The sequence below is a fragment of the Gymnodraco acuticeps genome, unplaced genomic scaffold (genome assembly GCF_902827175.1).
Source record: "Gymnodraco acuticeps unplaced genomic scaffold, fGymAcu1.1, whole genome shotgun sequence".
NCBI lineage: Eukaryota > Metazoa > Chordata > Actinopteri > Perciformes > Bathydraconidae > Gymnodraco > Gymnodraco acuticeps.
The window spans coordinates 7,430-21,963 of record NW_022991367.1 but is presented as its reverse complement, the minus strand read 5'-3'; the positions used below and the strand labels follow the sequence as shown (position 1 = coordinate 21,963).

General features: G+C 42.3%; 1 protein-coding gene across 1 annotated transcript; it reads left to right on the top strand.

Moving 5' to 3' along the window:
* Nucleotides 1-3: 3 nt before the first annotated feature.
* Nucleotides 4-14,534, top strand: ano7 (anoctamin 7; the record flags this gene model as incomplete). Its single annotated transcript, XM_034240704.1, is given in 12 exon segments — nucleotides 4-147; nucleotides 2,678-2,815; nucleotides 3,486-3,581; nucleotides 3,958-4,060; nucleotides 4,696-4,807; nucleotides 6,619-6,673; nucleotides 7,947-8,044; nucleotides 9,787-10,004; nucleotides 10,759-10,964; nucleotides 11,149-11,288; nucleotides 11,369-11,459; nucleotides 12,208-14,534. Coding segments are annotated over 12 exon segments (1,578 nt in total), but the record flags the coding sequence as incomplete, so codon positions are not given.

The following is a 14,534-nucleotide window of genomic DNA, read 5'->3' as shown; positions in this document are numbered from 1 at the left end:
CAGGTGGGTCTCTTGTTTGATAATGGAGGAACAGTGTTTTTCAGTGCCTTCATGTCTCTGTGGGCCGTCACCTTCCTGGAGTTCTGGAAGAGAACCTGTTCAAGCCTGTCTCACCGCTGGGACTGCTCCGAATTCCAGGACATCGAGGTACCTGTCTCACACCGCGCCTGTCTCACAAAATACTGGCCATTTCCAGGTCGCCTATCATAACAAATCTTGTTTTTATGAAGAAAATAATTGTATTGGAAAATAATGATAACACTCATCACACATTGTGTTCAAATGTTCCTCACTTGGCAAAACAGGCTAAATTGCAATAAAATATTAGACAGGCTCTGGATATATCTGACACCTGTGAGATATTGATGAAGAAGAGGATCATAGGGACCTTGAAGTCTACACTGTGCTTGTACTCACACATAACCAGTGCTTGAAGTGGGCTGCTACCAGCACTTTGCTCTTTGGTGTACCGTGACTTTTAGTATCGTACCGGCTCTTCTCTCCGGCTGCTGGTTCTCTAATCAATGCTCTGTTCAATTGATCCTTTCGCCATTAAATCGGGTAAAAAACTGCATTTCCCAGGGAGCATTGCGTTCTCAGCAGATCCTCATGTGCTAACATCTAACATAAGCGTTCCTAAAGAAGCTAAACTACATCCTCTACTAGTCGGCGGCTTGTCTAGGGAATTTAAACTCATTATAATGTAGTGATGGGAGTTACGGCCGTTTGAAGGGAGCCGGATCTCATGGCTCCGTTCCTTTCCGAGAGCCGTTCAAAAGAGCCGTTTTTTCTAAGGGGGCGGGGCTAACTTGTTTATCTGCGAAATAATCACCAGGATAATGATGGACTGTATCGCCAGAAATCTACTTTTAATCACGGAAAAATGTATAACTTGCTCCATCTCTCAGCCGAACTACTCAAGCAGCGTTACGCCATCATCTAGGGAACATTTGCATTCAGGAAAGCAAGTTGCCGTAAAGGCGAGTGGATTCATGGCAGGCAGCGAACCAACGGTAAAAAGAACGGCTCTCACCAAGTACGACTCGGTTCCCTTCGTTCGAGCCGTTCAAAAGAATCGGATCGTTCGCGACCGTCACATCACTATTATAATGTTGACCTGGCTCCAAAAACACGAAGATGACACAGTTAGAAACGGACGATGACACGCCAGATATTAAAAGTCAAACCCTTGATTAGTTCAGGCCAGGAGCAAGCTAACATTAGCGACCCATCAACAGCCTGGTGATGAAATGCCCGACTGTTGGTCAAGAGATACAATTATGTTTTTCATCCCCCCCAACAGATGTCCATGTCAGCCCTGATGAGTTTTAGCACCACAAACTAAAGCGAATGCAATCAAATCATTGACATGGTTCCCTTTTAAAAAAACTTGTGTTGTGAAGCACAACAATATCTCATAGTATCTTAAATGTATTTGTATACAATGTAAATGAGGGAGTACTGGCCCTTTTGTCCCCTCACATCAAGCACTGTACATAACTTGTGTGATATTTGACAACCTCACGGCAGATGAAGCAAGATTAGGTTTTTTTTAAACAATATCTTTATTGAGTTTTTCATTTTTTACAAGCACAAGCCATGACATCCATAAACACAGATATCAACAATGAGTGAATAAGACATGTGCAACTAAAGTAGGTTTAATGGTTTTAAATATATGGGACTGGTAAATTGAATTGAGAGACCAAACACATGATCTGTAAAGCAGCTGAGTATGAATCGTATTTAGGTTTATTTTGTTAGACGGCGACCTCTAGTGGCAGAGTATATAGTAGCAACAAAGTGAGCATAAGGAGGAGGGTGATGCATGGGTGATTCAAATAGACATGTCAGACTTTGAATGGCTTCTGAAATGTATTGGAGTGGCATATAATTAAAAAAACTCAAGTAATGTACAAGTAACTCGAACTTGTACTTAAGTTCAGTCGTTGACGTATTCAATCACATCCACCAGAAAGCGCTACCAAACCTCGACAGTTACGTTTAGCTATGAGGACGTGTTGATCGCTGATTTATGAGATGCTCCTCTGGGTCATCATATTGGGTATAGGAACAACTGTGTTAAAGAATAAATGTGTTATATTATACCAGGGGTGTCCAAACTACGGCTCAGGGGCCAAATGCGGCCCGCGGACCATTTGGCCCTCAGCAAATTAAAAAAGGCATAAGGGAGTATGGCCCACAAATGAAACTTCTGCTTGTCTTATATTGTACTTCTTAAATATATATGTTCAAATATATAACATGGTATTCATTTGTTAATAAGCCCAATTTTCAAATAGATTCAGTCAATTCAAGTTGAAAACATTTTCTAACAAATCTAAGTTGATGAGAAAAAAGCCCAATAATAAATGTACATAACCTTGAAATAAACCCTTCATATTCCTCTTATTATAATCAATCTGAAGCTTCTGTTTGAAGGAATGAGCTCCCAACACAATACACGAAACCATGTGGAGAGCTGTGACAGAGGCTGTTTGTTTCTTAAAGCATTTTCAAGTATCAAGAATAATTTACCTACACTTGATTGATTTTTCTTGAGGGGATACACCTCTAGTGAGTGGCCCAGCCCTTGATATATTTTTCTGTATGTGGCCCTTGTTGGAAAACGTTCGGTCACCCCTGTACTATATATTTCTGTCTCCGTCCTCCACAGGAGCGACCTCGCCCGGAGTTCACGGCCATGGCACCGATGACGATCAGGAACCCGGTGACGGGAGCGGAGGAACCCTACTTTCCTAAAAATAAACGAATCAACCGAACGCTGACTGGCTTCATGGCCATCATCATCATGGTGAGTCTCCTCTGTCCTCTGACACTGGGATGTAATGAAACAGGGACACTTGATGAATAACCTTTTTAATGCAGGACTTTTACTTGTAACAGTGTATTTTTACTTAGTACTAAGTTAATTATGTGAATTGGCGCTTTCACACCGGAGTACTTTTCCCCCCGAACTAGGCCGATAGGTGGGGGAGATTTGGTTTCACACCAAAAAGGATCTGGAACTAGTCCTTAGTTTGCGCGAACTTTTTCACCTACAGATAGTACCTGCTAGAGAGGTGGTACTTTCCTGAGGAGGAAATGGTTCGTGGGTGTGTCGGCCACACTAACAATTTCTGATTGGCTGGGCGAATTGCAAACCACGCCCCGTAAAACTCTGAAAAGTTTTGCGGCTTTATTTGCCTAATCCTCCCTCAGGGACTTATTCCGGTGAGAACGCGATCTACTAGGACAGTACCAGGGACTAAAGAGTTCGGGGGGAACAAGTACCGGGGACAAGTACCGGCTAAGTATGTGTGTGAAAGCGACTAATGTCTTCCTCCTGTGGTCTGACATTGGGTTTCCATTCCATCCACTGGAGCTGACAACAAGAATCAATGGTTGGAGTTTTCCAGATGTTAATGATTTATTTATTTCTAAAAGTGAAAATGATTTGTAGATATTCAACCACCTGTGTGCAGGTTGCTGTTGTGCTGTTGTTTCTGATCGCCATCATCCTGTATCGCACCATCCTGTCCATCGTTATCGACAAGTCGGACACCCCTTTAACCGGCTTTGTGAGTTTAACAAAACAGGAAACGTTTTAAAGTGTTTCTTTAAATCTCTAAAATTGTTCTGAGACAATGTCTATTTTATTATTATAAGTTATAACAAAAAATGAGTTGTAGGAAATATTTTTTTGAAGTTTTGTTGCCATATTTTATGGTTTTAAACATGTATTTGTAAAATAATGCTTAACTACATTATAAGAAATGGTTTATTCGAAAACATGTTTTTCAAAAGGAAATTATTATTTAATGACCAATAAAATAAAACGTCAAGATGTGTTATATATATATTTTATTTAGTGTATAAGAGAAACAACAGAGGCTCCAGGACGCTTCCCTGAGGAACCCCACAACTTAGTGACTTCACATTTCTGTCTTTTCTCAGGCCTCTAGGATAGCCAGTATCACAGGATCCGTGTTGAACCTGTTGGTGATCCTCATGTTGTCCAAAGTTTACACCTCGCTGGCTCACATCCTCACGCGCTGGGGTGAGTCACACCTGCCTCCTCACCCTCCTCACCCTCCTCACCCTCCTCACCCTCTGTTTTAGATTTTGCCATTGTATGAAAAGTTATTTCAGACACATTTCAGATTAGTTCTGGTGAACAAAAACTGAAGAAGATTTAGTTTAAATGTTTTTATCAGTTTTTAGTTTTCACATATTGTCAGTTGTACTTGTTATTAAAAATCTTCACTGTTTTGCGTCTTTGTTTGAAAACTGTTGGCAATTTAATATTTTATAGATAATAATAATTAATACATTTTTGATTCTTGTAATCAGTTGTTTAAGGCGACTTTTGGGGGCATTTAACCATTATGTTTTAAATCATGTATCTAGCTAGTTACCTCAACATTAGCCAACAAAGTAACCTGGATTAAACCAAACATTTGAACATTATTGTAAAAGTAACAGGAATTTAATTTTCAATATCATAGCAGGGAAGGTAAAATTGGTCACAAATGTTTGATGATAGTTGAGAACCACCTAAAGGCAACGTTGCCAGATTAAAAGCGTATGTGTAGGATTACATTATGGATGTATTCTGGTGTGTACTAGTGTGTATTGTGTGTATATTGTGTGTAGTATTCCTTTATGGAGACAATGTTGTGTTCTTCCCGTCAGAGATGCACCGGACTCAGTCTAAATATGAAGACATGTACATCCTCAAAGTGTTCATCTTCCAGTTCATCAACTTCTACTCGTCCCCGGTTTACATCGCCTTCTTCAAAGGCAGGTGAGGAAAAATTCAACCAATCACAACACGGATCACTTATTCCTCTTTTTTTCTTTCATTTGGATATTTACCTCAATGTCTTTGGCTCGGTTTGTCGAAAATGGTTGTTTCAGAAACGACGCAGATATAAAACACAAATATCCCCAAAAAAAACGAAGAACCCTCTTCAGCAACAACACATGCAGCGTTTAGAGAACATCCAGCAGCTTGAGGAGACATGGCAGCGTTTAGAGAACATCCAGCAGCTTGAGGAGACATGGCAGCGTTTAGAGAACATCCAGCAGCTTGAGGAGACATGGCAGCGTTTAGAGAACATCTAGCAGCTTGAGGAGACATGGCAGCGTTTAGAGAACACTCAGCAGCTTGAGGAGACATGGCAGCGTTTAGAGAACACTCGGCAGCTTGAGGAGACATGGCAGCGTTTAGAGAACATCCAGCAGCTTGAGGAGACATGGCAGCGTTTAGAGAACATCCAGCAGCTTGAGGAGACATGGCAGCGTTTAGAGAACATCCAGCAGCTTGAGGAGACATGGCAGCATTTAGAGAACATCCAGCAGCTTGAGGAGACATGGCAGCGTTTAGAGAACATCTAGCAGCTTGAGGAGACATGGCAGCGTTTAGAGAACACTCAGCAGCTTGAGGAGACATGGCAGCGTTTAGAGAACATCCAGCAGCTTGAGGAGACATGGCAGCGTTTAGAGAACATCCAGCAGCTTGAGGAGAAATGGCAGCGTTTAGAGAACATCCAGCAGCTTGAGGAGACATGGCAGCGTTTAGAGAACATCCAGCAGCTTGAGGAGACATGGCAGCGTTTAGAGAACATCCAGCAGCTTGAGGAGACATGGCAGCGTTTAGAGAACACTCAGCAGCTTGAGGAGACATGGCAGCGTTTAGAGAACATCCAGCAGCTTGAGGACACATGGCAGCGTTTGGAGAACATCCAGCAGCTTGAGGAGAAATGGCAGCGTTTAGAGAACACTCAGCAGCTTGAGGAGACATGGCAGCGTTTAGAGAACATCCAGCAGCTTGAGGAGACATGGCAGCGTTTAGAGAACATCCAGCAGCTTGAGGAGACATGGCAGCGTTTAGAGAACATCCAGCAGCTTGAGGAGACATGGCAGCGTTTTAGTGAACATCCAGCAGCTTGAGGAGACATGGCAGCGTTTAGTGAACATCCAGCAGCTTGAGGAGACATAGCAGCGTTTAGAGAACATCCAGCAGCTTGAGGAGACATGGCAGCGTTTAGAGAACATCCAGCAGCTTGAGGAGACATAGCAGCGTTTAGAGAACATCCAGCAGCTTGAGGAGACATAGCAGCGTTTAGAGAACATCCAGCAGCTTGAGGAGACATGGCAGCGTTTAGAGAGCATCCAGCAGCTTGAGGAGACATGGCAGCGTTTAGAGAACATCCAGCAGCTTGAGGAGACATCGCAGCGTTTAGAGAACATCCAGCAGCTTGAGGAGACATGGCAGCGTTTACTAAAAGCTGCAGAAACCAAACGCTGCAAATACAAAACATTTGGGCCGTTGTAGAGCGTTTGTATCAATTTAGGAATAAACAGGGCTCTTTAACACAGAATATGTAAGCATGGCTTTTGATTAATACAATCGCTGCTTTGTGCATTGTTGCCTACATGTGACGATCCAAGATGGCGGCGTGTACCGAAACTACATCCACAATGGTGGTGCAGTTTATCCTTCTTTGAGAACGCTGCCATAAACACAGAAACACATGCACTTTTTGTACTGTAAAACATTTGTGTAACAGAAAAAATGTGTAACCAGCTGTTAATTTCTTTGTGTTTGTTCAGGTTTGTTGGTTATCCTGGAAATTACAACACTCTGCTAGGAATTCGCAACGAAGATGTGAGTCTGCAGTATATTAATACCGTACATATATACACATTATGTTTTAGCTAAAGGCGGCTAATGTTGGGCTATAAAGGAACTACAGCTCGGTCACATGACTTCACGTAACCACCGCTAAGCTAAAGGTGGCTAATATTGGGCTATAAAGGAACTACAGCACGGTCACATGACTTCACGTCACCACCGCTAAGCTAAAGGAGGCTAATGTTGGGCTATAAAGGAACTACAGCACGGTCACATGACTTCACGTCACCACCGCTAAGCTAAAGGTGGCTAATGTTGGGCTATAAAGGAACTACAGCTCGGTCACATGACTTCACGTCACCACCGCTAAGCTAAAGGTGGCTAATGTTGGGCTATAAAGGAACTACAGCTCGGTCACATGACTTCACGTCACCACCGCTAAGCTAAAGGCGGCTAATATTGGGCTATAAAGGAACTACAGCACAGTCACATGACTTCACGTCACCACCGCTAAGCTAAAGGAGGCTAATGTTGGGCTATAAAGGAACTACAGCACGGTCACATGACTTCACGTCACCACCGCTAAGCTAAAGGTGGCTAATGTTGGGCTATAAAGGAACTACAGCTCGGTCACATGACTTCACGTCACCACCGCTAAGCTAAAGGCGGCTAATATTGGGCTATAAAGGAACTACAGCACAGTCACATGACTTCACGTCACCACCGCTAAGCTAAAGGAGGCTAATGTTGGGCTATAAAGGAACTACAGCACGGTCACATGACTTCACCACCGCTAAGCTAAAGGTGGCTAATGTTGAGCTATAAAGGAACTACAGCACGGTCACATGACTTCACGTCACCACCGCTAAGCTAAAGGTGGCTAATGTTGGGCTATAAAGGAACTACAGCACGGTCACATGACTTCACGTCACCACCGCTAAGCTAAAGGTGGCTAATGTTGGGCTATAAAGGAACTACAGCTCGGTCACATGACTTCACGTTACCACCGCTAAGCTAAAGGCGGCTAATATTGGGCTATAAAGGAACTACAGCACGGTCACATGACTTCACGTCACCACCGCTAAGCTAAAGGAGGCTAATGTTGGGCTATAAAGGAACTACAGCACGGTCACATGACTTCACGTCACCACCGCTAAGCTAAAGGTGGCTAATGTTGGGCTATAAAGGAACTACAGCACGGTCACATGACTTCACGTCACCACCGCTAAGCTAAAGGCTGCTAATGGTGGGCGTGATGGCGTTTAGTCGTCTCATTTGTGATTTTGTGTGTGTGTCTGTGTGACAGTGTGGAGCCGGGGGATGCCTCATTGAATTGGCTCAGGAGCTGCTGATCATCATGGTGGGAAAACAGCTGATCAACAACATCCAGGAGTTCCTCTTACCGTAAAAACAACACACAACACAAATCAAACACGATCATAAACAAAAAACAACTTAATTGTTGTCACCCTGTGATGTTTCTTTACATTTTATATTCAAACTCTATGTTGAAGCTGTTTGAGTTAAAGAGGCCCTCTTCTGCTTTCTTGTTCCCTCTCCTGTAGTGTGTTCTATAGGTTTCTGTGCATGTAAATTGTCTGCAAAGGCTAACATCCCTGTGTTCCCCTCCTGAGGGAGTTTCTCTCCCACACACTAGAGATAGAGATATTATATAATAATATTTTTCATATTTTTAACACATTTTTACGGAGCCCTGGAGGGTTCATAGAGAGAAAAATAAATAAAACGAGGCCACGCTTTATTAATTCGTGCGCACTATACTCTCTCGTTCTTATGGTTAGACACATCGAATTGCCCGATTATTACGCCGTATTATTAGTTTTATGAAGAAGATGTCCGGTCGCCAGGGCGTGTGTGTGTGTGTATGTGTGGGCATTTGTTTTCAGAAGATATTATGATAGTGGCGTTCGCTCCGGTGCACTCCGACAGCATTTAGCACTAGCCTACATCGAGATTAAGATTAAACGAACTGCTTTCACTTGGGAATATACATATGGAGTTAGCCAGATGTGTGTAAATTACTGTTCATGGTCATTTCAATTCTGTGTCGGACACACAAATACACCGAACACACACACACACACATCGTGTAGCATTTCACGTTTCCATAGCAACAACAACTTCCTGTCAACAGCGTAAACTCGCCTTCAAAATAAAAGCATCTAAATAAAACAGAAAGTTAACCTAAATTACATTTAAGACATATACAACTGCAACGAAAGTAAAAAAACAATGTCATATCCTTTTCAGTTTCACAGAACACAAATTGGGTTATTTACACATCATGCGCCCTGGTGACCGGACATCTCCTTCATAAAACGAGTAATAGGGGGAATAATCGGGCAGTTCGATGTGTGTGTGTGTGGTGTGTGTGTGTGTGTGTGTGTGTGTGTGTGTGTGTGTGTGTGTGTGTGTGTGTGTGTGTGTGTGTGTGTGTGTGTGTGTGTGTGTGTGTGTGTGTGCGTGTGCGTAAAAGACACAGCTCTCTGCAGACAGCAGATACTGTGAGAGTCACGGACATGAATTCATAGATCAAGGCAGACTGGTTTTCAGACTCTCCTGTTTTGCGAATCCGGTGCTTAAACAAATAGGTCTACACCTCTGGCCCAAATGTCCCTAAAATGAAGTCCGAGTTTGAAATATATCTCAAATAATGTATGCACTGCCATTTCCCCACGTAAACATAACAGTCTGCAATTAAATGGTTGTCTCCTGTGCGCTCCTCTTCCTACTTGGCGCACCGGTAACTTTATTGTGCTCACGAGAAATTATATCGTGCACACCAATTAATAAATTGTGGCCTCGTTTTATTTAAATGCAGACCACGAATTACATCTCGTGAGCACAAATTAATAAAACGTGGCCTCGTTTTATTTATGTTTCTCTCTATGAACCCTCCAGGGCATTTTTCATACATTTTTTGAAATTTGTATCATGTATTTTACAAATTGTTAAAAAAAATATATTCCCAAATTCCAGGCAAACAACTTCACAGAAACTTTTTTTTTTTGGTATCAAATAATTTTCCCATAAAGTTTGAACAAAATCAAAAATGTAAACCGCACATTAACTTGACCTGTCTCTTTTCTAACTGCGAGTAAAAGTGAGAGCTCACTATTTTATAGGAAGCTGAAGTCGTGGTGGCAGAAGAGGAACAGAAGTCCTCGGCTGAAGGAGCAGAAGGGGGAGAAAGACGAGGAAGGGAAGGGGGAGAAAGACGAGGAGCAGAAGGGGGAGAAAGACGAGGAAGGGAAGGGGGATGAAGAGGAGGAGGTTTGTCCCTGGGAGGCAGATTACCAGCTGCTGGTCTGCGAGGGACTCTTCAGCGAATACCTGGAGATGGGTGAGAGTTACAAGAGCATCAAGTATTGTACTTTAATACCTTCAGTTACTTCACAGATCTGGATGAATGATGTGAAATCTAATCAAGTGTTGAATCAGACTTTAGTTCCACCTGGAGTAAATCCACCAGCTACCCTGCAGTATACAAAGCCATTCAAACTAGCTGCACCTTCACCAGCTTTGAGAACACTTTCATGATCAATCATTATAAAACATATCATATATATTATTCTGAAATGGACCAATCTGCACAACGACTACTTTTACTGTCGCTACTTTCACTATATTTAGATGAGAATACTTTTCTACTTTCACTTGAGGAACATTTTGAATGAGGACTTTGACTGTAACAGAGTATTCCTACACTCTGGTACTTCTAGTTTTACTCAAGTACAAGATCTGAGTACTTCTACTTTTACTCAAGTACAAGATCTGAGTACTTCTACTTTTACTCAAGTACATGATCTGAGTACTTCTACTTTTACTCAAGAACAATATCTGAGTACTTCTACTTTTACTAAAGTACAAGATCTGAGTACTTCTACTTTTACTCAAGAACAAGATCTGAGTACTTCTACTTTTACTAAAGTACAAGATCTGAGTACTTCTACTTTTACTCAAGTACAAGACCTGAGTACTTCTACTTTTACTCAAGTACAAGACCTGAGTACTTCTACCACCTCTGGATTTGTTCACCTGTGTCTACCTGACTGGTGTGGTTAACGGAGATGCAACGACTCCCTCTTCCTCCTCAGTGATCCAGTTTGGTTTCATCACCATCTTCGTGGCGGCGTTTCCTCTCGCCCCTTTCTTCGCTCTCATCAATAACTGGGTGGAGATCCGCCTGGATGCTCAGAAGTTTGTGACTGAATATCGCCGCCCGGTGGGGGAGCGAGTGCAGGACATCGGCATCTGGCTACCCATCCTGCAGCTCATCACGCACGTGGCCGTTTTCAGCAACGTAAGACTCTCCGCAGTGACGTTATTGCACGTTATTGCCTTCAAGGTCCAACACAGATCATCCCTGCAAATGTATATTCCTCATGATTCACCCTCGATGTTCCTATTTGTCTCACATGACCGTTAGAGATTCAAATTGCTGACTCATCTTCTCAGAATGTGAACTTCTCCACACCTGTTTTCAGGCTTTCCTCATCGCCTTCACCTCGTCCTTCCTGCCTCGCCTGTACTACCGCAACACCAGAGACAGCAATCTCAACGGCTTCATCAACTTCACTCTGGCAACATCACCAAGCAACTTCAGCCAGCAACACACACGGTGCAGGTAGGCAACGTCACCAACAACACGCAACAGGAAATGCAATCTGTTGATGAAGTTGTTGTTTTCTATGCTGTGCTGAACAGGTATCTGGATTTGAGGGACGAAGAAGGACACTACCTCCCTGAGTACTATCACCTCCTCGCCATACGACTCGCCTTCGTCATCGTGTTTGAGGTCCGTGTTTTAAGTTTTGTTTTAGAGTCCAGCTGCGGGAATGAGTCCTGAACTCTGACATGACTCAGCATCTCCTCCCTTCCTGTCCCTTGGCCTCTCTTCAATGGTTTTCTGAATGTGTTTCTGGTTGTTATCCTGAAATAAGATCTGTGGTTAACACAAGCTGAAGAGATTTTAACGTTTCGTTCTACGACATTCATGTCAGTGAATAAATACCCCACTGGTGGATTTAAAAACCGAGGTTGCAAACAAGTTTCTAAATGAGAAGACTAAACGTCATCCCGACCATGCCCTCACCCTGACTAGAGATGGGAATTACGACTCTCTGAAGGGAGCCGGATCTCATGGCTCCGTTCCTTTCTGAGAGCCGTTCAAAAGAGCAGTATTTTTTTAAGGGGGCGGGTTACTAGGTTTGTCTGCGAAATATTCACCAGGATAATGATTGACTGTATCGCCAGAAATCTACTTTTACTCACAGTAAAATGTATAACTTGCTACATCTCTCAGCCAAACTATACTCAAGCAGCGTTACGCCATCATCATCTAGGGAACATTTGCATTCAGGAAAGCAAGTTCCTTTGAAGGCGAGTGGATTCATGGCAGGCAGTGAACCAACGATAAAAAGAACGCCAAGTACGACTCAGTTCCCTTCGTTCGTTCCAAAGAGCCGTTCAAAAGAGCCGTTCAAAAGAATCGGATCGTTCGTGAACGTAACATCACTAACCCTGACCTCCTCTCCCCTCCTCAGCACGTGGTGTTCTTCATCGGCCGAATGATCGACCTGATAGTTCCCGATGTCCCAGAGGATGTGGAGATCAAGATCAAGAGAGAGCATTACCTGGCTAAAGAAGCGCTGGCTGAGAACCAGGTTCAGAAAACCTGCTTCAGTCCTGCTGTGGCGACCGGGGGTTCGACTCCGGCCTGAGGGCCTTCCAAACCCTCTCATCCCCTTCAAATCTGTCTGTCCTGTATCCAATGTTTTGCTCACTGCATAAGAGAATGATTTGACCTCTATTTTATTGTCTTGTTGTTTGGAAAGTATTTGGTCCCATTAGTCCAATGCACATATCTTGATAGAGATCATTTATGTTCAGCGCTCCTTCTGATTGGAATACCTTACCACCAAACATACAATGCTTTTATTCTTATTTAGCTGAGAATTGTACATGCTTTTGATGAATCAGCACATACAAAACACTAGGTTTGTATTTATTGTATTGCTTGAACTCTTCATGGACTCTCTGTGGACACACACTTAGACCATTGTTGTGTTGTGATTGTCGTAGTCTGTTGGTTGTATTGTGACTTGATTTAGTTTTGTTTGTTTTTTTACTGTCTTGCTGTTACAAGCCCCTTGAAGACAAGAGGGTTCATCTCAAGGGGTTGATCTGAAATAAATACATTTCAGTTCATTTCTTAAAGCCATGATATTAGTACTCGAGAAATTGTTCAAAACATGTTTCCCTGCATTAATTAAATATGTAAATGTTTTTATTTGAACCTTTTATTTGAACCTGTGTGAAAGGTGGGGTAGGTAATTCACTTCAGAAACACTTGTTGTTATATTGCATGGAATGCTCTTAACATCCCGATAGCAATGAACATCTGAAGTGCTTTGACAACAAATCCATAACAAAATCTCATCTGTGGAAGCCGTAAAAAGCACGACCAATCATCTGAGCCGGCTAAAGTAACTGGATGGCCTACCTGCCTGTCAGCCTTCCATCTGTGCACAAACTTATCTTGTGCCCTCATTGGTCATGTGCGTGTTCGTGTGTGTTGGAGGAGGGGCTCTGTAAGGAAGTGGCAGATTTTTTTCTGGTTGTGTATTTTCAGATTCTAGCCACTCGAGCTGGTTTCTCCAAAGTTACCTACCCCACCTTTAACATAAGATTCAATAGTTTTGATTAATTATGGTATTCCTTTAAGAAAATACAAATACATAATCCAGCATTTATGAGAATAATATAATGAAATATACAGGTTTAGATGTTTTATTTATGAAAATTATGCAATCCAATCATTATGGAGACTCAAAATGTCAATCAACAAATGTATAGAGAACATAGTTAAGAGGATTAATACCTTTATAAAAATCTTTCTGTGAATAAGAATACAAATGTGTCATTGGTTTTGCTGTTTACAACAGTAGGCCTATTTAAAATAAATAAATGGGCAAACAATCACATTTGTGGAAAGAGACATTTATTTATAATTTGAAGGTGATGGGATGGAGAAGATATTTATATTTTTTCTTGTGCGGTTAATTTATTCTATGGGAATATTTAACATCCACTAGAATACAATAGATGGACTGGGTGTTTCTCAATGTCGAGGAAGGATCCTCCAGAGCCACTATTTCAAGGATGCTATGTCATCGAATCCCGTCGAAGGACTGTTCCAATGTCCAGGATCAGGGACGTGCACAGACATTTGGAGGGGCTATTGCTCTAAACTGGAAAAAGGGCCTGCCCCCCGATAAAAAACACAAGACATTTTGAAAATTGTAACTTGTTTTTAATGTAAAAGAAACCAAACGATTATTACATCAACTAAATTGAACAGTAATTCACATCTCATAACAAAATAAGCTAAGGCGACTACTTGCATTCGTGCATTTGTCCCTTATACCCTAACTGCCATGAGACAACTCAAAATCAAGTTTCCAAAATCTGACACTGAGGCGGTCTTAACGCAGAGGCAGATGACAGCGCTGACAAAGTGTGTTTCCCGCAGCGAGACGCTACAATACTGATTGTGGGCTTATCATGTTGATTCGGCCACAACAGAAAAAAGAAAAACAAACTCTTGCTCTCTTCAGAGGGGCGGGTCAGCCAAGAAGGCCAAACGGGCCGTTGCCCGGGCAACATTAGCCCGTACCTGTGCACGTCCCTGTCCAGGATCCTTGGAATTCTACCGAGGACTGAATCCTTCGTTGCAAGACATTTCGAGGATGCACCAGTGTATATATTTTATTTTAAATACCTGCTTTGTCTGTGTACCACTAATGAATGGTTTTGTGTGAATATGTTGTAATGTTCCTTTTTTTTCTTGAATAAAGTAAAAAAACAAAAA